This window comes from Myotis daubentonii, chromosome 13, assembly GCF_963259705.1.
Source record: "Myotis daubentonii chromosome 13, mMyoDau2.1, whole genome shotgun sequence".
NCBI classification, from domain to species: domain Eukaryota; kingdom Metazoa; phylum Chordata; class Mammalia; order Chiroptera; family Vespertilionidae; genus Myotis; species Myotis daubentonii.
The window spans coordinates 53,596,410-53,619,302 of record NC_081852.1 but is presented as its reverse complement, the minus strand read 5'-3'; the positions used below and the strand labels follow the sequence as shown (position 1 = coordinate 53,619,302).

The 22,893-nt window shown below is 40.5% G+C and overlaps 1 protein-coding gene across 7 annotated transcripts in view; it reads right to left on the bottom strand.

Annotated features, from left to right (window-relative positions):
* Positions 1-22,835, bottom strand: part of VTI1A (vesicle transport through interaction with t-SNAREs 1A) — a 324,045-nt gene extending 301,210 nt beyond the window's left edge. For all 7 annotated transcript variants that reach the window (XM_059661404.1, XM_059661398.1, XM_059661405.1 and 4 more), the window contains exons 1-3: positions 22,446-22,835; positions 15,004-15,062; positions 13,074-13,184 (exon numbers count right to left, since the gene is read on the bottom strand). In XM_059661404.1, coding sequence (XP_059517387.1) covers positions 13,074-13,184; positions 15,004-15,062; positions 22,446-22,539 — 264 coding nt within the window. In that variant the 5' untranslated portion in view covers positions 22,540-22,835. The remainder of the gene's footprint in view (positions 1-13,073; positions 13,185-15,003; positions 15,063-22,445) is intronic.
* Positions 22,836-22,893: the final 58 nt, after the last annotated feature.

Genomic DNA, 22,893 nt, shown 5'->3' with positions numbered 1-22,893 from the left:
TGAATAACACTGAACCGCGTTCTTTAAAAAAGTAGAAAGAGAAAATTTTAAATTTCATTAAAACTAAAAAGAATAGAAACCTTACAAGGTTCTAACCATGGAGACAGTTTTCCCCTTTCTAGGCTTTACTTTAAAACCACATGTGTCACCCTGGCCAGTGTGGCTCCATTGGCTGGGCATCAGCCCATGAATTGAGAAGTCCCTGGTTTGATTCCCAGTCAGGGTACATGTCCAGGTGGCAGGGGATAGATGTTTCTCTCTCTCTCTCTCTCTCTCTCTCTCTCTCTCTCTCTCTCTCTCTCATCAATAAAAACATTTAAAATAAATAAAAGTAAAAATCACCTATGTCCATAAGTAAGAACAACCCTAATATTCAGTTGAAATTTATTTATAGACTAGGTTTATATAAAAAAAGATCAAAATAAGAAAACAATGAAACAAAAAATGTCAGCCATTGAACATGCACAGATGCAATGTTCCATTATGAAAGGAAAGGGTAAAAAATCAGGAGACATTAACAAAGGGCACCCTTGTTTTAAAATACAGAATACATTTTAAAGAAACATTTCATTTCTATAATTTCTATATTTTCATTTCACACCCCAGTCAATGCCATGCAATGTGAGTTTCCAAATCATAAAATCTGACCCACTCTGCCCATTTGAAGGATGCAATTACAGGTCAAGTTCTTCAAAACCAATAACAGAAATCTCCATTTTCACAGCAGATTTCCAAGTCCAAGACAGCAATGACTTGTTCTAAACAACATCTAACAGAACGAAATGGAGAATGAGAACATTGGGACACCTCCTTAAAACTGTCTGTGGTGGAGCTTGAGCTACAGTAGCTTTTATGAATTTGCAAGAACACGAGGAGCCTCAAGAACTAACAAAATGCACTGAGGAGGGAGTCCTGCTTCTTGGTGTTCCCTAATGTGAGCCCCTTAAGAATTTCAGAGGCATTTTTAGCAAAGGCATTTAATCCACGACCTGACGAACTTCTTAAAAGCCAAAGAGCAATTTGACTCCACATTTGTTAGTTGTTTTTACTCTTAAATATATTCTTTTCCACTTCGGGGAACTAAAAGACACAAAGTTAAACGAAACAACCTAAGCAAAAAATGAGACTATCTGTACACATGGTCCATTTCCTGAAGGCTTCTGAGGATTTGAAATCAAGAGAAAAGTCTCCGGCGAAATATTTCCTAGCCCTATTTTAACTGCTTGTACAGGAAAGCTCAAAATAGTTGACACAGCAAAAGTCTTCAACCACTATCACACAGTTTAAACCTTCACCCCTGAGATCAGATCGGGCGTGGTCTTGATCACAGGCAGTGCACGCCCTAAAAGCTACGTGCTAGGCCACAGGTGCCTAATCTGTTGTAAGTTTTGTCCTGCACCTCACAAATGTGGGACTAGATAAAAGACAACAGAAATGGCATAAAAAGCAACTGAGGATTCATGAAAAAGAGGAATGAGAAGTAAAAGTCAGAAGCATGATGTGTCATGCCAGTCGCTAACTTATTTAGCGTAGCAACGCACAAAATTGACACGCTTTATTCGGATATTTTTGTTACCCTAGGGCCTAAGTATCAAAGCTTTAGTTCAGTCGATGGTATTAAATAATGCAATTGTGAGTTTCAAGATCCCCAGAACATAAGCTTTAAGAAGGCAATGGACATGTGGGCGTCAGTTCTGTGTGGAGCATGGAGCCGCCGCCACCAGGCCTCTGGCTGCCCCAGCAACATGAACACCAGCATCCCTGTCCCCGCCTTCATGTTTGCATTTACCAGGAGAGTGACAGGCAAGTAGTACTTTGATAAGAAGCATTTCATTTAAAAATCAATTAGCTACCTTTCTTTTCAAGGAATAATGTACCATACATAAAAACTAAGCATGACTCACAGACAAAACCAAGTATAAGGCTTGAATAGTATTTTTCCCAGGGAAATTGAACCAGGGATTCCACAGATTTTGATAACACAGTCTCTGACCATATATTTACAGAACATCACACTGTCTTTTGACCATGGGACAGTTTATAAGCAACCATTACAAAGTTTACTATTTATGAGCAAACAATTTAACATTGAAACAGAGCTGGCTTTTTTACTATGGCAATTAGCTTCTTCATGTTCCAAACACCAAATAACATTTTCCCATTAATTTTTAAACCAGTGTGGCTTTAACTTAAAATAAACCGTACATCAAAAGCATGGAAAATAAACAGCCAGGAACACAATTTGACGAATTGGATTTATTTAGTTTATTTATCTAAGCAGGGACCATTGGATCTCTTTAATAGGCTGACAGTTGCACTGGGCTAGTTAATAAAACATTCAACAGTGTTCAGCCAATACAGAAATGCAAATCCCATCAGAAATATTTTATTCATGAGGCAGTAATTTCAGTTACTACCAGTTCCCTTTTTTCAAAAAATGACACTCTGCAAATAAACAGTGCCATCTAGTGACTAATAATGAGGCCAAAGTTGTCACGGGTTTATAATTAACCTTTCAAAATATTACCTGTTTTTATCTTTCCTCTTTATTTCTTAGGTTAAATCAACATAGCTGGACAAAACAAGCCACAGAGAAGTCTATAATAATTTGTTAAGTCATTCAAGAAGGATTACAAGAGAGATATTAAAACCAGTAAACTTTATATAAATTTTTTGTTTTAAAGCAATTGAGCACTATCTCCAGAAAATACACACTGCATCTGCTTAGAACACTCAAACCACTAGAAATATCAGAAAGTTGTAACAGAAATTTCTCCTTCTGCCATAAAATGGCATTATAACTTCAATCCCAATGATTACAAAATTAGTAAGGAGGCAGAAAAAATATTCCAATAAAATCGCAAAATCCAATCAGAAATCTGACACCGATTTTTTAAAAATTACACATACATTCCTATGCACACACAGATATATCTATACTAGTACATACTCCGACTCTGCCAATGACTACACTGCGTAGTTAGTTCTGCAGTTCATAAAGCTCTACAGGAGCTAAAGGCAAGAGGCTAAAGCCCAAAGTACGTATCATAAAACCAGTTCCCATTGGAAGGAAGTGTCAGAGCTTCCAGAGTAAAGAAAATCCATTAAGGCCAACCTCAAATTCAGTACATAAGGCCAACGACACAATATTTAATATGTACTACTGTTCCATCCAAGTATACACGGTGGGAAGAAGGGTCAAGAGCAAGAACCTTTTGCAGCATCTTGGATTAGGAGACCAGAGTGACACACAAGCACAGATCAGCCCCCAGGAGGCATCACTTCAGCTGAAAGTAGACTTTGGTCTCTTCCCTATGTGGCGTGTCCATTTCCTGTGTCAGCCTTTGAAATTATTGGAGGCTACTTCTGTGAGTACAAGAATTACCACGGTCGAAGCCTGGAATGAGAAGCCTACAAACAAAGGAGGCCAACTGCATGACAGTTTTCTAACAATTTCACCTAGTGCGACCTTGGGAACCAGGGTCTTAAGAAAATATCTGCAAACAGAAAATTATGTATATGCACCTAAATATAGTATGACTTTCTCCCTTAAAGGTCATAGTCATATCCAGATAACTAAAATATTTTTCATTTTCTGGTTAATAAATATTGGAAATGTAAAATGAGTTCAATTTTAGATCAGATATTGAGAGCCGGGCATATCTGCTAGCTTTACCAACATTGATATAGTATCTCCCATGGATGAATACCTTAAAAAAACAACTCAGTTGTATCTAATTCCAGAGTTGTAAAATCCCCATAATGGCAGCTAATGACAGTATCTTTCTCATATAATTGTGGATTGAATGAGTAATGCATATAAAGTACTTAGCCCTGATTTGCCTATGATTTTTATTTCTGAAATCACATTCTAAAGCAGAGAAGATATGGAGAAATAAAACCAAAAATGATTTGATGAGGCACAATGAAAATGTAATTCCAAGGAATATTTTAATAATAGCTATAATGTTGTTGATACCCCTTGATTCAGGAACCTGCCTTCTGAGAAATGATAAATTGCTTTTTTTAAATGAAAGTAATCCTGTTCTAATATGTTGACTGTAGCACAATAAATTATGGAGGGAGTAAATGGAAATATATTAGGATTCAACAAAAGATGAACTCACATCACTGATTGAAATATTATGTAACCATTAAGATGATTAAGAATTTATAGAAATGGGAAATACCAATGTTAGAATCTGTGCTTTAAAGAAAGGTAAAAAAAAATGTGAATAGAGTAACACCATTATTATGTAAAATAAAACAATAAATTATGCAAGAGAGAAGGGAAGGGAAGATTGCAAGGAAACAAATCAAATGTTAAAATGTGAATCTTTGTGGGTAACAGAGCTAAGGTGATTTCTTTCTTCTTTCCACCCTCTAGGAATAGTCATTCCACAATAAGCAGGCATTATTTTTACAGAGTTTCAAACAACAACATAATCTTTTAAATGGAAAACATATTTGTTAAGTGCACTTAGTGGAGGGAAATTTCTTTTCTGAGACAGCTCTGTCCAGGCTGGCTTTCTTATTTCTTTCTAGAATGCATTTACTAGTATGTCCCTGAAAGAAAGATCAAGTTAATGCTACAACTACAACCACAGACATCAACCCAGTCTTTAAAACATGCTTTCTTGGTTTTCTACAGCTTCCACAGAATATACGTAAAATATCCCAGGAATCAGAACTGAAAAGATAAAATGTAAACAGGAGCATCATGTCCTTGACTTTTCAACAAAAGCCAAAATTTAAAAGACTTAAAAAAAAAAAATATGGGTACTGGCTTCATTCATAAACTCAGATGCTCAAGTTGTCCATTCACCCGTTAAAAGAGAGCGCAGGTAGCAGCAGTAAAAGCTTCAAGCTGTTCCACAATATCCTTTGAACCCTGACCTAAGGGACCAACTCCGAGAGTCTGGAGAGTCTGCAGGTAGCTGGTTTCTAGGTCCATTCAGCCTCACTGCTGAGACGGTCAATAGAAGTGTCATTCTCTGATGTAGACAGCTCTGCACTAGGAGCTGGTCTAACAATCACATCACATAGCCTGCCAAACAGGGAAAGGACAGCATTCGGGCACCACTGACCTGGGATAGAAGTGAACTTGAGACTGCAGCTAAAAAGCTCTACTTCTAACATTCGTTACAATCTAATCCTCCACGCCAAATCCTGGATGTGTGTGTATATTAAGTCTTAAAGGAAGTTCATCTTTGCTACAAGGGAAAAGAAATACGCAACTACCCAAATTAACCACAAGATGGGGCTAGCATCATAGGACAAGATCAGAGATGTAAAAGGCATTCCATACACCGCGTTCTCACAACTTTAGGGACCTTATCCTGGTGCATCGCGTACTTGTTTCTTTCTTTTTCAACTTACTGAGACGTGCTCAAATATTTTATACAACATTTGTGTTTTTCGTTGATTAGTTTGTACACGTTTAAGTTTTTTGTTTGTTTTTGTTTGATTTTATTTTCTTAAGAAGCAAATCAAGTCTTAAACTTGGAAAATCCTCAACTATATTTCTTCCCCTATTAGCTGGTTCATTTTCCTGGAATGCCCTGACATGGCCATCTCCAAGCTAACCTCATATAAACATTGAAGGAAGAAATTACAAAAACAGCTTAAATGTGTAAATTCTAATTTTTTTAAAGTTTTGAAATACATAAAGAGGCTATTAAATTGACTTTTATGGAAACGTGAAGCAGGAAACAAAGAATCAATGAGAGAAGACTAGAATATGTGTTCAGGTTATGTGATTCTGGCCCTGACTCTAAAACGCAGCGTGACTTTAAGGTTAAGTCACTTGGTCTTCCTGGTCCTTTGTTTCCTCACTAAAAAATACAATGATTGAATTTTAACTTCTCTGGACCTAATATTTCTAACTTACTCTGAGACTATAACAAGCCAAAAATTAAAAATGTTAGGTGAGCCCTAGCTGGTTGGGCTCAGTGGATAGAGCATTGGCCTGTGGACTGAAGGGTCCCAGGTTCTATTCCAGTCAAGGGCACATGCCCAGGTTGGGAGCTTGATCCCCTGTAGGGGGCGTGCAGGAGGTAGATGATCAATGATTCTCTCTCATCATTGATGTTTCTCTCTCTCTCCCTCTTCCTTCCTCTCTGAAATAAAAAAATATATATTTTTAAAAATTAGGGTATATGAGGCTAAAAGAATGGAATTAGGCAAGTGAATTGAGTCATCATAAGTAGCAACAACATAAGAGGGTTAGAGATGACCACTGCCTTCCCCAAGCCTCCCACAATTATAAATACAAATTATAACCTGAATTTCAAAATCTCTTAGGTAGGTATTTATTCAGTTACAAATTAAATTCTATGATAGGTCATTGTAAACAGCAGACTATTACTTTTTCATTCTCAGATGTACACAATTATCCTCTACAGCGGTTCTCAACCTGGGGGTCGAACGACCCTTTCACAGGGGTCGCCTAAGACCATCGGAAAACACATATATAATTACATATTGTTTTTGTGATTAATCACTATGCTTTAATTATGTTCAATTTGTAACAATGAAATTGGGGGTCACACAACATGAGGAACTGTATTAAAGGGTCGCGGCATTAGGAAGGTTGAGAACCACTGCTCTAAGGATTAATAAACAGAAACAGTAAAACTACACTGAACTTTCATGCCAGTCGTGACAGGAGTAATTGGTCAAGGCTAACCTCCCCACTCCGAACAACTATAAAATGGACAACATGTATAAAGGAATTGTTTTCAAAAACTGGACAAGAGGATCGCAGTCCCGGGGAGAAGGGGAACACCTGAAATGAGCCCTACAATCGCCTGGCTCTTAACCATGCAGCCTCTTTCCAGACGACAGCACATGGGTGAAGCCCAAATGGAACACAGACGTCGCTGAGCTCAGGAGGCAGACATGCAGCTTGGCCCTGCTGAGGTGAATGGCATTGAGCAGGGTGATGGGAAGAAGGCAGCCACCCAGAGAAAGAGCTTCAGAAATCTATAAAGGGGTCTCTTTAGGCCTCTGGCTGAAAATGAGCTTGCATATGCAGATGGCAAGCTCTCCTGAGGTCTTGCAGAGAACAGGCATTGGGAGCTATGGAGAAAAGGGTGATTCTGGAGGTCACCCGAAGCAGGGAGACAGAATTCTGACCAAAGGGTAGAGTAGTCACTGAATGCTCCAGTCATCAAATGGATCCTGAGAAAGGCCCGTCAAAAGCAGAACTGCGCTAGACACGTCTTAACATTGCTGAACAATAGCCTTGAAAGGATCGATCTGGTCTGTTTGGAAATCATCTGTTTGCCCAAATAAAGCTCCGCAGTCTCCAAAGCATGCACTGTCGGCGGAGGTGCTAGCATGCCCATGGAGGCAAAATCTGGTTCTTGGGAGGATGGAGAATCTTACATTTTACACAGATGTGTGGTCCTCCAAAGGGCCACTGCACATGAGCAGACATAGACATGCAGACATACAGAATATCTGTGATAGTAACATTTCATGGGGGAGGGGAAGGAAGGGAAATTATTTTTTAAAAGTCTAAAAATGTTCCTTAGAAGTGTAATGTAATAATGGAAAAAGATTGAGATGCACTCCTCTAAAGAAAAATGACAGCCCTAGCTGGTTTGGCTCAGTGGATAGAGCATCAGCCTGCAGACTGAAGGGTCCCAGGTTCGATTCTGCTCAAGGGCACATGCCTGGGTTGTGGGCTCGATCCCCAGTGTGTGGCATGCAGGAGGCAGCCGATCAATGATTCTCTCTCATCACTGATGTTTCTATCTCTCTCTCCCTCTCCCTGCCTCTGTGAAATCAATAAAAATATATATTTTTTACAGGGGCATGTACCTGGGTTGCGGGCACATCCCCAGTAGGAGGTGTGCAGGAGGCAGCTGATCGATGTTTCTCTCTCATCGATGTTTCTAGCTCTCTATCCCTATCCCTTCCTCTCTGTAAAAAATCAGTGAAGTATATATTTAAATATATATATATATGAAAAAGGCAAATGACAAAATCTACGCTTTAACAACACATGATCCACAATACTGAGCACAGGATAATCAAATTACTAGTCATGTGAGGAAGCAATGGAACAGAACAGAAATCCTGGGAGTTGACCTAGATTTCATCCAGCAGGCAATGAAGACTCTGGACAGTGGGACATATTCAGATCAGAGTGTGAGAATTCTGAAACGCTGAAGAGGGTGGTTTAAGTGGGAGAGGAACAAAAGGAGGAGAGGCTACTACAGCATCCAGACTGAGGAACATGAAGGTTTCCAGCAGTGGAGGTGGGACAGGAGACAGCTAACTGACAGAATGGTTAATTCGCAATGACCAACTGGATGTGCAAGGTGATGGAGAGGGGGAAATCAAAACGAGAATTCGGAAGTGACGAGTACTTGTCAAATTTAAGTGTTTGTGTTGAATGGATTCTGGGAGAAGTATCCAGCAAATACTAAGAAATAGGCATCTCAGAGGTCTGAGTTAGAAATGCAGTGAGTAAGTGAGTGAGAAGCAGCCTGAAGAACCCAGGGAAAGCAGAGGGGGAGGGGAGGTGGGCTAGGGGAAAAAATAAAGGCAAGAATCCAATGGGCTATAAGGAAAAAGTACTGAGCTGTCCTCTGCCTTTCCCCATTGGCATAAATGTTTCCCCAAAGTTATGCTATTACAATGGGAATCAGAGAGCTGCTTCATTTGCAGTAAACCTGGCAAATGAGAGATGAAGGACCAATTCTGCAATTTTTTCTTGAAAGTCAATATTTCTAGATATGGTACATCACCATAAGAAAGGTATCAATATCTCCATCCTTTAAAAAAATAAGTAAGCTATAATAATAAAAGGGTAATATGCTAATTAGACCAGACATCCTTCCAGACGACCTTCCGGATGAAGCTGGGGCTGCAAGGGAAGCCTGGGTCCCAGGTGCCTGCCAGTGGCCAGAGGGAAGCCCGGGTCCTGGGTGCTTGCTGGTGGCTGGAGGGAAACTTTGGTCCCGGGTGCCAGAGGGAAGCCGGTGCCAGCAGCTGGGGGAAGGAAGGCCTACTCTTACATGAATTTCGTGCATTGAGCCTCTAGTTAACTATAAAAAGAAAATAAGAATAAAAGAAAATCATATAAATATTTTCTACTCTATTCAAATATCCCATGTGATATGGTAGAGTGGGTAAAGGAAGCTGTAAAATAGGAGTCAAAGGACCACTCACTTCTAAAAGCCCTCCATCAGCTTCTCACCAACAGAGAGGAAACACCAAGGTCTTTACCATGTCTTCCATGCCCTTACAGATCTTTCTTCTGCAATTAACAAATTTACTTCTTGTCTTTCTCACTGGAATTTGAATTCCCTGCCTTAGGGGCTTCTTTCCAGCATCTAGATCAGCACCTGATATACCACAGGGCTCACTCAGGAAAGGCTTGTTGGATGAAACCCAGAGTCAATCTGAGCCTCCTGGTTCTGCCAAGTGGGGATAGTAATCCACACCTACTCTGTCCACTCTTCAATAAAATGAAATTTGCTAAAGCACTTTATAATGATGTTTCCGGTCACAGAAGAAAGCTGTGGAAGCAAATATACACACAAAGGCATGAATTGTCAATGACAGCCCAGAGCTTAGTTCATACTTGCTGGTTCTATTTTTATTTATAACAGAAAACATGCCTGAGAAATATTTATCCAACTATGCAATATCCAAATACCTGGAAGAATCTACCCAGGATCATACTCCTTAGGAGACAAAAACAAACAAACAAAACAAAAAAAAACCCTGAAGGTTGGGTTAGCTGACTTGTAAGCCACAGAAGCAATTTAGTTTCTGAAAAAGAATTTTAATTAGAAAAGATCAAAACTAAATTCAGTGTTTGGGACTGAATGATGTCTCCCCTAATTCTTTTAAGTCCTGACCCTGAGTCCCTCAGAATGTGACTGTATTTCAAAACAGGGTCTTTAAAGAGTTAACAGTTAAAGTGAAGTCTCTAGGGTGGGCTTAATCCAATGGATGCCTGGCTTCCTTATAAGAAGAAGAAATGAAAATGCATTAAATCAGAGGAATTAGGACAGAGGAAAGACCATGTGAAGACGTACGTAGGGAGAGGGCGGCCATCTCCAAGCCAAGCAGAGAGGCTTCATGAGAGACAAGCCTGTTGACACCTTGATCTCAGGCTTCCAGCCTCCAGAACTGTGATAAAATAAATTCTGCTGTTGGAGCTACAATCTGTGGTACTCTGTTCCGACAGCCCTGGAAAACTAATACACTTAGTTGTTTAGAAACCAAGAGAAAAATCACTGGAAACGAGTTTCATAAAAATGGGGTAAGCAAACTAAAATAATCCTTAGAAGTATTTGATTTCATTTTTATCCTTTTTATTGAAACATTAACTTTAATTAGAGTTGTCTAGGTATAAATTCGAGTTGTCAAAGTCTTAAATCAATCCAGTTTCCTCACCACACCTCCTATTCTCGCTGAGAGCCTGCCCTGCACAGAATGGTCACAGAAGGTGTATCCAGTGAAGAGCGGAGAACGAGGGGTTCAGTTCCTTTCATGTTTAGGTCCATCACAAATTCTAATTGTTTTTAACTAATAGGAACACAAGTTTAAAAGGCAACCACATCACAGCAACTGACATAGCCTATCTCAACTTCTCAGGAAAATATCCATTAAAATATAAAATAAACATGCAAACATGCAAGTTCCCTATTCTACACTCTAGGTGGAATTTCTACTATGTCTGATACCATTGGTCTTGTCGTGGGAAGATATACTGGAGTCTAGAAGGTGTGCCCTCTAAAACACCAAAGGCAGGAACAGAGGTAGAAAGATCCTTTCTTTATGAATTTGGATGCCAGGGTCAGAAATACAGTTAACTCACATGCCAACCCATGAGTCCCATCACTCCCAGGTTATGCTCAGGTTGATCCTCATCTGTATCTTTGTTTTCCCATTTCAAGTTTTAATTCTGGTAAAATTTACCATCTTAACTATTTTTTAAAATATATTTTTTATTAATTTCAGAGAGGAAGGGAAGAGGGAGAGAGAGACAGAAACATCAATGATGAGAGGGAATCATTGATTGCTGCCTCCTGCACGCCCCCTACTGGGGATCAAGCCCGCAATCTGGGCATGTGCCCTTGACAGGAATGGAAGCCGGGACCCTTCAGTCTGCAGGCCGATGCTCTATCCACTGAGCCAAACTGGCTAGGGCCATCTTAACTATTTTTAAGTGAACAGATCAACAGTTTTAAATGTATTCACATGGTTGAGCAACCAATCTCTAAAAGTTTTCATTTTGTAAAACTGAAACTCTATACCCATTGAGCAGTAACTGCCCATTTCCCCCCACAGTCTTGCTGACTTTTGCAACTTCCACATTCTTGGCTAATCCTCTGAAGTCATGGACGAACCTCTTGAGTGTCCTCATCACACCTTGGTGACATCACCCTGAGCCCAGGAGGGCATCTTGGGTGAGGGGTGGGGGTGGGGGAAACTGAGTAACTGGTCGTCCATGATTTCTTATTGCTCCTGCAGGACACTGGCAGTGTGTGCTTACTGGAAGGCCCACCTTCTCACTGCACCAGATCACAAAGGATTTCTGTCTGCAGCCGACGACACTCCTACCAAGGCTATGAACCTGTCCTCAATGGCCTTGAGGCCCAGCACTGACTTGGCTTACTTATCGGTGCAAGTCCTTCCAGGCATCTGTCTCCAGAATAGGGAGTTTTCGTCCATGTTGAAGATTTGCTCTGGCAGGTAATTTCCCTCCACAGTCAGCTTAGCTAGAGTTGCCAAAAATCCTTCAGTTGCCTTCTCACCAGCACCTGCTGACTCAGCACTCACTTTCACGTTACGTAATGAGTAACAGCTCTTGAACTGTGTAAACTGCCCAGAGTAGCAGTAAACTCATCTTCCCAACCAGGTCCAGCCTCATCATTCAACACTGCAGACAAACTTTCCGCTTTGGCCGTGACGGTCGTGGTGCTGAGAGGGACACACTGCTGTCTGGCCCTCCCTCCAGGGCATTAGAAGTTTCCCCATGTCTGACACAGGCCCTTCTCTAATTTTGGTTAAGTTTCATTGCCTTCAATGAAGCAGATGCTTTAATAGCTCCTGTCACTTTGTTCTGTTCTGAGAGATCGTAGCACTCGTGGCACTGGGAATGCCTGACTGGAGAGCAATAGCCACCACTGGTTTTCTACCTTCATAGTCCTCACTCACTTTAATTTTGACTTCACATGGCCTCTTACTGGCAACATTAGCAATTTGTATGCTTAGGGGCACGATGAATGAAACAACATGAGATTAAATCAAGCACAAGAGAAAATGATGTAACCAGGAGATATGTAGTAAACATGGGATGTATGAAGCTGTTTCAAGCATAGCACAGCACAGTTTCACAGCAACCTTTTTTTTAAATGTAAGTACAAAGAGTACACTCTAAAGTAATAATAAAAAGTACACTATAGTATATGCCTAAACCCATAACATGGTCAGCTGTTGTCATTATCAAGCATTACGGACCGGAACTTATATGCAATATACTTTTATATGACTGACAGTGCAGTACATTTTTAAAAATATCACCACAAACATGAGAGCAAGGCATTGGGTGGGGACATTATGACACCATTATTACAACAGCATTAGGCAATAGAATATTTTCAGCTTGATTACAATCTTATGGGACCACCATTGTATATGACTAAACATCATTAGGCGACACGTGATTATATAATTTCAGGACATTTATGAGTCTCTTAAGTCCATCTGTGAATATTGCAAACTTTGTAAGGCCTGAAATTTGGTTTCAAAATTCTAATAGATGGTAAATACCAGGAAATACTACCCAAACGCAAAGGACCACCTAGTTTGAATATGTCTGTATGAATCCAGTATCCCTTGAATTCCATCATTAGCTCGCTCTGTGAACGTTTTTAGGTCCAGGGTCACAAACAATGAAAGGCATTGCTTGTCTTTTGCACAACCTCCTGAAGACGACACACTTAACGCTGAGTGAGGCGAGGCATGTGGAGGAAATGCAGGAGACATAAATAAAAATTTAGTGTAAAGATCAGTAAATATGACAAGGATGGGATTTGACTCACAAAATCTGTTTCAAGTTTTCCCATTTCTTGCTTGTAGCTTCTCATTCTGTTGCTGTACATTCCTCGACTTTGGGGTGGTATCTCTCGGACTTCCAAATCCATCTGCTCAAGCTGACAGGGTGAGAGCAAAACGTCATTGAAACCATATGCTTACTCTTTATTTGACCAGATGTTTAGAGCAGAAAGGATTTCATTTCAATTCTTCACTTTATGGTTGAGTTACCCGCCTGGGATCAAATAATATTGGGACTACGTTTGTGCTTCATTTTTGTTTAGGTGAACAAATAGTTACTGAGTGCTTGCCAAGTGAGACATAGAGCACCAAAGTACTCACTTTCTCAGGAATTTCTATTAAAACACATGCATTAATCCAAACATCCTTAATAATAATGATTTTAATATGCTTGAAGTATCCCATCATTCAGTCCAACCTGGTCAGGTGTTTTGACCCCAAACCACCAGGACTATGGGAAATAAACCAAACCATTATTTCCAACCTTAAGCACACAGTGTCTGCCCAGCCTTAGTCATTTGGTAAAAATTCTTCCAGAAAGTCTTTTCTGATTAGGAAAATCACATACCAACCAACATGTGATCTCAACCTGCAGCTTCACTTCTTACACTTTATTACCATGTTGATTTGGAGTTAAATGGATACAGTAAAATGTTAAATTATACAAAGCTCACTGATATCACAGCAGGGCACTTTTTAACAACCTGTCATCATATAACACTTCAAATACAACACATGAGCATCTAATGGGAGGCAGTACAGAAATATTATGATGGTTAAGAAGACAGGCTTTTAAGTCAGATGCCTGCATTCACACTCATTTAGGACCACAATGCAGTAACAAGTTAAATCATACTTGCAATATCTGGCTTTTAAAACAAAAAATTGGGATACAATATTTTTCCCCCTGTGAATGTATTTATATAAAAAAAAATAGTGGATGACTTAGAGCACTGGGTTTAGCATATACTAGTATAGATACAAATCCTTACTCCACCACTTATTGGGTGTGGACCTCAGACCAGCTACTTAATCTTTCTAAGCCTCAGTATTGCCATCTATAAAATGGGGGGAGGTGCGTAATCACAGTGTTGAAAATCACTCCTCCATGGTTTTTGCAGACTCCTGTAAGTCTTGCTGGGCATGCCAGGAATGCAAGGCCCTAGCCACTCTTTTCCCTGGACATTTCTCAAGGTAGTATTTGCAGGGAGCAATGTTGGGAGAGGAACTTCTGGGACAAAGGGAAGGCTTGCTTCCAGGCTGCTGTAAAGCAGTATGCTTCCCAGGCTCCATGTTCCTCTCCTGTAAGACATTCTACTGTATGTGTGGGCATACATCTGGGCCACCTCTGCCACTCCTGTGGGAATTGGGGCTCAGGGGACTCATACAAGGATGCTCAAACTCTGGCAGCTGCTTTTGCTGTGAGTGATAAAAGTCATTTGTCTCTGACCTCAGAATCTAATGTCTTCTATTAGCATCCATGAAGTTGTGGCAAGCTCGCTTATTAGTGAGCAAATAGGAAAAAATCTCAGATCCTTAACAGTTTTTGACAAATAGCACTTGTCTCCCAGAGTTTTTATAAAAATTAATATTATTAATATTATAAAACAAGTAATATGCTTATCCCAGTGTCTGGTACCCAGTATGCCTTTAACAAGCATTGGCTATTGACAGCTATTATAAAATGTATTATTAAGGAATAAAAATTAGAGCTGGATATTTAATGAATCACCTTTATTAAGAAAAACAAAATCCCAAGGAACTATTAAATTCTCTTCAATTTGAAAACGAATGAATTTTAAATTATAAAATGCTAATTAGTCATTTTACATTTCTGCAATAAAACAGGCTAGTGAAAGGCATCAGCTTAAATGACTCTGGTCGTGTGTTAAAATATATTACCGAGTCTGTACATACCAGTTCTTTTGCTTCTTCAAGCTGTTTCTCCACATTTGCAACCATCTGTTTCTTCTCATCTGAAACAGACAATAATATCAGAAAATTGCTAAGAAAATAAATTTAATATTTAAAAACTTCTATTTTTCTATACCTTTTTCCTTTCTGATCAATCAAACTGAGAATTACCATACCAGGCAACTGGCCACATCATTCTTTGGTGGGTTAGAAACCACTCTAAAGCCACTAATTCTAGGCTATCTAGAAATACATAATCTTATGGAGTACCTAGTGATTAAGGGATGCCATAACAGTTTAAAAAGAAACCAAAAATTATTTTGTTCTTTAGAAGAGACTGTGTCAACAGCAGCAGTTTTGGTGGTGGCATGAAGAATCTGCAGACTCTTCACTATAATGAATTGGGAATAACTGATTTACAGATACAATTTAAAAGTCACAGGCAAAAGCAATTCCTAAAACTGGACAAGATCTTAACAATCCCCAGTGTGGGGTGTGTAGGAGGCAGCTGATCAATGATTCTCTCTCAGCATTGATGTTTCTATCTTTCTGTCCCTCTCCCTCTGAAATCAATAAAACAAACAAACAAACAAAGATATATATAAATAATAAAAATAAAATAAAAAACTGTACTTCAGTTAACACTAAAATTGGGTGTAACGGAGGAAATATTTGAAGTTAGGGCTACTGATTCCAAACCTAAAGTCAATAACTACTCACTGATTATGGAATATTGGGTAAGAACAGTGTGTACTCTCAAAAATGGAGATGAAAAATGCTTGCTGCGTTATCTTTAGTTTAAACAAGCTGATACAAGTGAAATTACTTTTAAACTGTGAAATGCTAAGTCTCTGTATGTGGTTTATTCAAACTCTACCAAAACCAAGTTATAACAGAACTGGAATCCCCTTTTTCGGGAGAGACATATCCTGGCAGGTATTTTCAGAAAATGCCCCCCACCCCACCCCCATTCCAAACCATTTTTTCTGCAACTGCACCTACGTTTTGTGATAACCAAATTTAATTTACTGAACATGTATCGTTTTGTCTGCCTAGCACCCTTTTCTCAGGCAATAACCCTCGCTCTTTTTAAAAAATATATATATATTTTATTGATTTTTACAGAGAGGACGGGAGAGGGATAGAGAGTTAGAAACATCGATGGGAGAGAAACATCGATCAGCTGCCTCCTGCACACCTCCTACTGGGGATGTGCCTGCAACCAAGGTACGTGCCCTTGGTTGCACGGAATCGAACCTGGGACCTTTCAGTCCACAGGCTGACGCTCTATCCACTGAGCCAAACCAGCTAGGGCAACCCCCACTCTTTTGAGGCTCTCCACCACCACACAGGTAAGTGGGAGATGCTGTCTCTTCCTATGACCCTGCCTCTTCAGTCACAGTGACTTGGCAAAAGATGGGCTCCTCATCCTAGCTAGACCAATCCTAGTAGCTCAATCCAAGCCGACCAAGCAAATTGCTGGAGCCGTGGGGAAGTCTTTTCCTCTCCCTTGGTAGAGTCACGAGAACAGGCGTTTAGAAGCTGTTGGCATCCACTGGCCTAGCTACAAAAAGCAAGCATCAGTGGTTGAAAATGAAGCTGAGAGGTAGAGCAATAGGACAGAGGGGACAGACAGACAGACACAAATGGATTAGACAGAGTTAGTTAATTAGTTTCTGGTTCCAGATAATTCTGAAATAGATTTTGCTTGACTTTTCATGGTTAAGTTCCTTGAACAAACAAGTTTCTTTTTCTTTATTTAAAGTTGGGTTTCTGTGACCAGGAACCCGATGATTACTGACTGACTCATACAACAGACTAGAAAAGTTGTGAAGCTTGAGATGGGTATAACACCTATTAGCTAAATAGCCCTTCAGAAGGACAGCCAACACCAAGTGGGGAGCGAGTAGCTGTCACATAGGTTTTATGCGTGCACTCCAGCCCATGCCATGGACCTCCAGGACTAACAAACACCAGTACTTCTCATTAACAAAGGAAAACAAAACAAGCAGCCCCCCTCGACCTCTAGTCCCCTTTGCTACTAACATCTCTCTCCCTCCAGCTACATTCACATTTCCCTCCCTCCTCCCCCATTCCTCCCTGTAATCCTGCCCACACCCCACCATTCTACTGAGATGACTCTCACAAGACGAATGACCTTTGTTTGCCCAAATTAATGGACATTCCTTGGTTCTATTTTTATTTAATCTTGTGGCATCTGCCAGTATGCTCCTCCCATCCTGTCACTTTCTCCTCTCCTGGCCTCAGCGACACCCTGACTGTGTGACTCTGCTGAACACTCACTTCTATCTCTGGGTCCTCTGATGGGCACCCTCTTCTGCAGCTCATCCTCTAACCACCCATGTTCCTCAGGGTCTAGTCCTTGCTTTCCCCCCAACCCCCACCCCATGACTATCATCTATGCCCCTGGCAATTTCAACTGCTCCCATTTATTCACTATCTTATTATCTTATTATCTACTTATGATGCTAAGTCTTTATCATTAATCCTGATATATTTGCAGGACTCCACACCTTTAATGCCAATGCCTATGCCCACCTCCACTGTGATTACCTGGCAAATTGCTATTCAACACTCTCTTCAGAAATTAGTACCTCTAGGAAGCCTTTCCTAAGCCAAAAAACCACTTTCAGTTACAATGTGGGTCGCAAACAATGAAAATACATCCTGCATATCAGATATTTACATTACGATTCATAACAGTAGCAAAATTAGTTATGAAGTAGCAACAAAAATAATTTTATGGTTGGGGGTCACCACAACATGAGAAACTGTATTAAAGGGTCATGGCATTAGGAAGGTTGAGAACCACTGAGTTACATAAAACACCTAAGCTTTTACCTAATCTTAATGATTTCTCTCTCACCTCTACCAGTCTGATTTACCTTCTACCTTGGAGGCTCTCGGAAGACAGGAACTGTGTCTTAATCATCTTTATAGTCCTACAATCCAGCACGGAGTCTGGCATATAATCAGTTCTTGGAAAATGATATTAAATTGAATAAATAATGTAGGCCAGTCCAGCCAGTGTGGGTCAGTGGTTGAGGGTCGACCTATGAACCAGGAGGTCACAGTTCGACTCCTGGTCAGCCGGTTCGATCGCCACTGTGGGGTGTGCAGGAGGCAGTCAATTGATGATTCTCATCATTGATGCTTCTATCTCTCTCGCCCCCTCTCTTCCTATCTGAAATCAATAAAAACATATTTAACCATTTGTACGCCATAAGCATCTATAGATGCAAGCAGCGGAAATTTTTAAATTAAATTCAAAATATTGTGGCAGTTTACTAGTTAAAAAAAAAATTATGACTTCTTCCATACATAGCTATGTCTGATCTCCAAAAGACTCCAGGGCTTAGCATAACTAACCAGCTAGACTTGAGTATCTCCTCCCAGAAAGGACACTGTCTGGCCCCACCACTCCTCCGACTCTCTCCTTAATAGCCAGTTAAAACCCAATTCCAATTTCATACCCTAAAGCCCCTGATCAGTCGTCTCCTTTCAAGTGTAGGTGTTCATCCAGAAAAATTCATCTCACTCTAGTCTAGGCACAGACAAGAAGCAAGAATTGAGGCCCAAGGTTCCTTTAAAAGTTCCATTAATATAACAAAGTCTGGGGAGCTGAATCCTGCCAGCTTTTGCCTTCAGCAGTAGCAATAACATCCATCACTAATGGCTAATTCAGGTATTTTCTCTAAAGGAAAAAAATGTGCTAGTATGTCACGTATTTTATTTCATCTGATTTTTACAACATTGTAACTTTGAAACTAATACCCCCTTCTTCCCCAGTTTTACAGATGGAGGAAGGAGGCTTAGAAAGACCAAGCAATTTGCCAATTTACATCTGGTCAGTAGCAGAACTGGGACTCTAAACAGATCTGATGCCATGTGTGACTCTTAACCAATTTGCCATAATATCTTTCTTGGTCTTTCTGAATTACAGCCACAAAGTGAACGGTGAGGTATGCAACTAACTGCAAGAGAACATTTTATTAGGTCCTTCAGGCCTGTTGTAATGGAACCTCCACACCTATATAGGGTCCCTCTAACTTAGAATTCATCACCAGAGGGAAAAGAACTCTACAATTAGTATTAGTAATGGTTTCCACTCATCCATTTCCCTGGCTTTACCACAGAACACTAATCATTAAAATCAAATTTCAAATACAGTGTCATAGAGCATTACCTAAGAACGGACTGATCCATCTCGTTAGTCCAATTTATAGTTAGTTAAGATTCAAACACTTTAGTGTAAGAGCAAAGTCTTTTTATTGTTGAAAACATATCACAGAGCAATCAAATTTCTGTTTTAAAATAAAGTTTTAAAATATTTAGTCTTTTCTGTTCTCTTTGGAAGTAACACTTTAATACATTGTACATGCACAGCAGAGTGGATTTAATTGCCACCAGTCCTACTCACTCGACTTCAATTTAAATACTAAGTTAATATGTTGAAGAATGAACTGCTTTGACCAAAAAGTTTGCTCCAACTTTTAACCTTCTTAACTGAAATAAATTATAGTTCCTCTCCTCTGGGTCAACCAGCAATGATGCCCAGAGAAAGAGATTATAGTTACTTTTAATCATACTGTTTTGCCATATTAATTTCAGTTAGGTCACAGACATACATCTGAAATTCATTACTACCTAGATATACTTTCATTTTTTTCTATTTATCAATTATAAACAGATTATAAAGTGAGTAAGCACAAGTAATTATTAAGAGGGGAACCACTGCATTTTTAGGAATAACTAGTATTCAATTATTCAAGTCAGCAAGCACTCTTCCAGTGCCAGACATACAGTCTCCTTTCAATTCCAATATATCTGCTGAGTTTGGGCCTCACATTATTCAAGAGCTAAGGAGAGTCAAGGCTTTATTTCTAAGATACTTAATCCCAATGTTTCCTTCTGTGTGGTAAGAATGGTTACATTAAAACTTAAAGACAAGAAAAAATAAATTCTTGGAAATAGTTTTTACAACTTTGAACTCAGGGATGACTTTATTACTTTATAACACAGCTTCCCAGTACAAAAGCAATTCTCCCAAACAACAACAACAACAAAGTGTTTCTACTGCTAAAACTATTACAATTTAAAATGAGCAAAAATCTAACTGAAACCACAAATCCTCACATTCTGAGGCTCTGGGACTGATGTCAAAGGAAGGAATCTCCAACAGCAAAGACAACAAAAATCAAGATGATCGTGGGCAGTGGAGAAAAGCAGGACTGAAGAGAAGAGGCGAGGTGATGTATCATGAAGTGGTGAGGCCATCAGCCACTTTCTCCACAAAAATCTCTGAGGCAGCGGAGCTTGGTAGTATATGCTACCTTGGGACTCTCCTCTTGTTCCCTCACTTGGACTCAAAAACCTCTTTAGGACATCATCCATCTCCTGCAGAACTAACTGGGACTTCAGGAGATGAGTGGGGTATAAGTTCAGAGATCCTGGCTTCAAGCAAACATCCCTATTAATAGAAATAGGTGGGGAAGAAAAACAAAGAAATAAAGGAAAACATTATTTATAAACACATAACTTTGGGGAGGGGAGAGGAAGGGAGAGGAATAACAACTTAGGTCCAGGGGAAATTATTGCTGGCCTCAAGGACTGACTAACAAGGTGAGACAGTGAGGTTGCGCACCAGTTCACATATCAATGAACACTCCTTTTCCTACACTTTACACCCAGAGCTGAGGTAGGCCCAAGTCTAGCATCCTAATGATAGTTCAATTTCCCTAAACAACTAAGCCAAAAAGTAACAATCTTATCTGCAAACTACCACTTCAAATTAAATCTGTATTTATAGAAAGATAAATCCTAAAACAATGTCTTACAAAAATCACAAAGTAGCCCGGCTGGGGTGGCTCAGTGGTTGAGCGTTGACCTATGAACTAGAACAGGGGTCCTCAAACTTTTTAAACAGGGGGCCAGTTCACTGTCCCTCAGACCGTTGGAGGGCCGGACTGTAGCTTAAAAAAAAAAAAACTATGAACAAATTCCTATGCACACTGCACATATCTTATTTTGAAGTCAAAAAACAAAACGGGAACAAATACAATATTTGTATTTGCATGTGGCCCGCGGGCCGTAGTTTGAGGACCCCTGAACTAGAAGGTCACAATTGATTCCCTCTCAGAGCACATGCCCTGGTTGCAGGCTCCATGCCCAGTGTGGGGCATGAAGGAGGCCTCTGATCAATGATTCTGTCTGTCTCATCATTTCTCTCTCTCTCTCTCTCTCTCTCTCTCTCTCTCTCTCTCTCTCTCCCTCTCTGAAATCAATTTAAAAAATCAAAAATATCACATTTATCTATTTGCTTATTCAAATATCTGATCTCAACCCCTTCTAAATAAATGCCAATGAATCAAACATACTAGTAACTCCCACTTTCCCACAGTTGACAGTCTAGCATAAAAGAAAGATGTGCTAAAAACAACAACAACAAAAAAACACAACAACACAAAAATAAAAACACGTCTGGATGGAAATTTAAACGTGAGAGAAACTGTCCTGTACCAAGTTTTTCATAACATTGGCATATGGTCCCCCCAACCCCAAGAAGGATGAGAAATAATAAATGGAGTTGGGGCTACGAAAAATACGAAAGATAGTAGCAGCTAACACCGAGGAAAGACTTTCCATATGTGAAATAATTTCATCTTCCCAACAACCCTATGAAAGACCTACAACTCTCTCCATTTACCAAGAAGGACAGTTGAAAGAGGTTAAGAAACTTGCCTAAATGTCAAAACGTCTAAGTAGCAGAGGTGGGATTAGGCACCATGGCTCTTAACCCTGTTTTGCTGCATATAATACTGCCGTCATCACTAACACAACAAACGTCAGACCCCTCATCTGCATACATTCATTCATTCATTTTTTAAAATATATTTTATTGATTTTTTTACAGAGAGGGAGGGAGAGGGATAGAGAGTTAGAAACATCGATGAGAGAGGAACATCGATGAGCTGCCTCCTGCACACTCCCTACTGGGGATGTGCCCGCAACCAAGGTACATGCCCTTGACTGGAATCGAACCTGGGACCTTTCAGTCCGCAGGCCAGCGCTCTATCCACTGAGCCAATCCGGTTAGGGCTATTCATTCTTTTTGAACACTCTCACATCTCTGTATATTACAAACGAAAAACCAACCAACCAACCAAAACAAAAAGTAAGACGCAGAGAAACAGTCCCAAGGGTATGCAAGTAACCAAGCGGCGGAGTCCGGGCTGGAGCCCAGAAGGGCTCTGCCTCCTGCACCCCAGAGCCCAGCTTGGACTGTCAACCACGTTACAAGCTCCGTCGCGGGGGGGCCCCAGCACCACCTCACCCCAGCCTCGCGCCTACGAGGCTCCCTAGTGCAGACGGCGTTCCACCGCCCGCCACCCTCCGCGGGCCATCCCGGAGGACAGGGCTCTCACCAGGGGGCAGTCGGGGGACCCTGGCAATCTTGCTTGTGAGCTCTGCAGTGAGCACCGCGAAGTCCTGCTCGAAGCCTTCGAAGTCGGACGACATGGCGGCTCCGGAGCGACAGGCCAGGCCGGAGCCTAGGTCGGGGCAGGGATAGCGCGGAGCTGGGGAACACGGTGTAGGAACCCTGGGACCTGCCCTCGAGACCAGAGCGGAGAACCCGAGACAGCACCCAGCCCGGCTGCTTCCTGGTTGTCCGCCGCAATCTCAGTCCCCCGGAAACTGGCTTGGTACGCTTTTTAGATTCCTTTCAGGCTTCAACATGAACACATGCTCTGAGGAAAAGTACTTTAATTAGTGCCTCCAGGAGGCCTCTCAAAATAGTCGTCTTCTAAGGAATCCCTGAAAGTTTTTTTTTTAACCCCTCCACGTTGTGGAAACGACTCCAGCTCTCCAAGG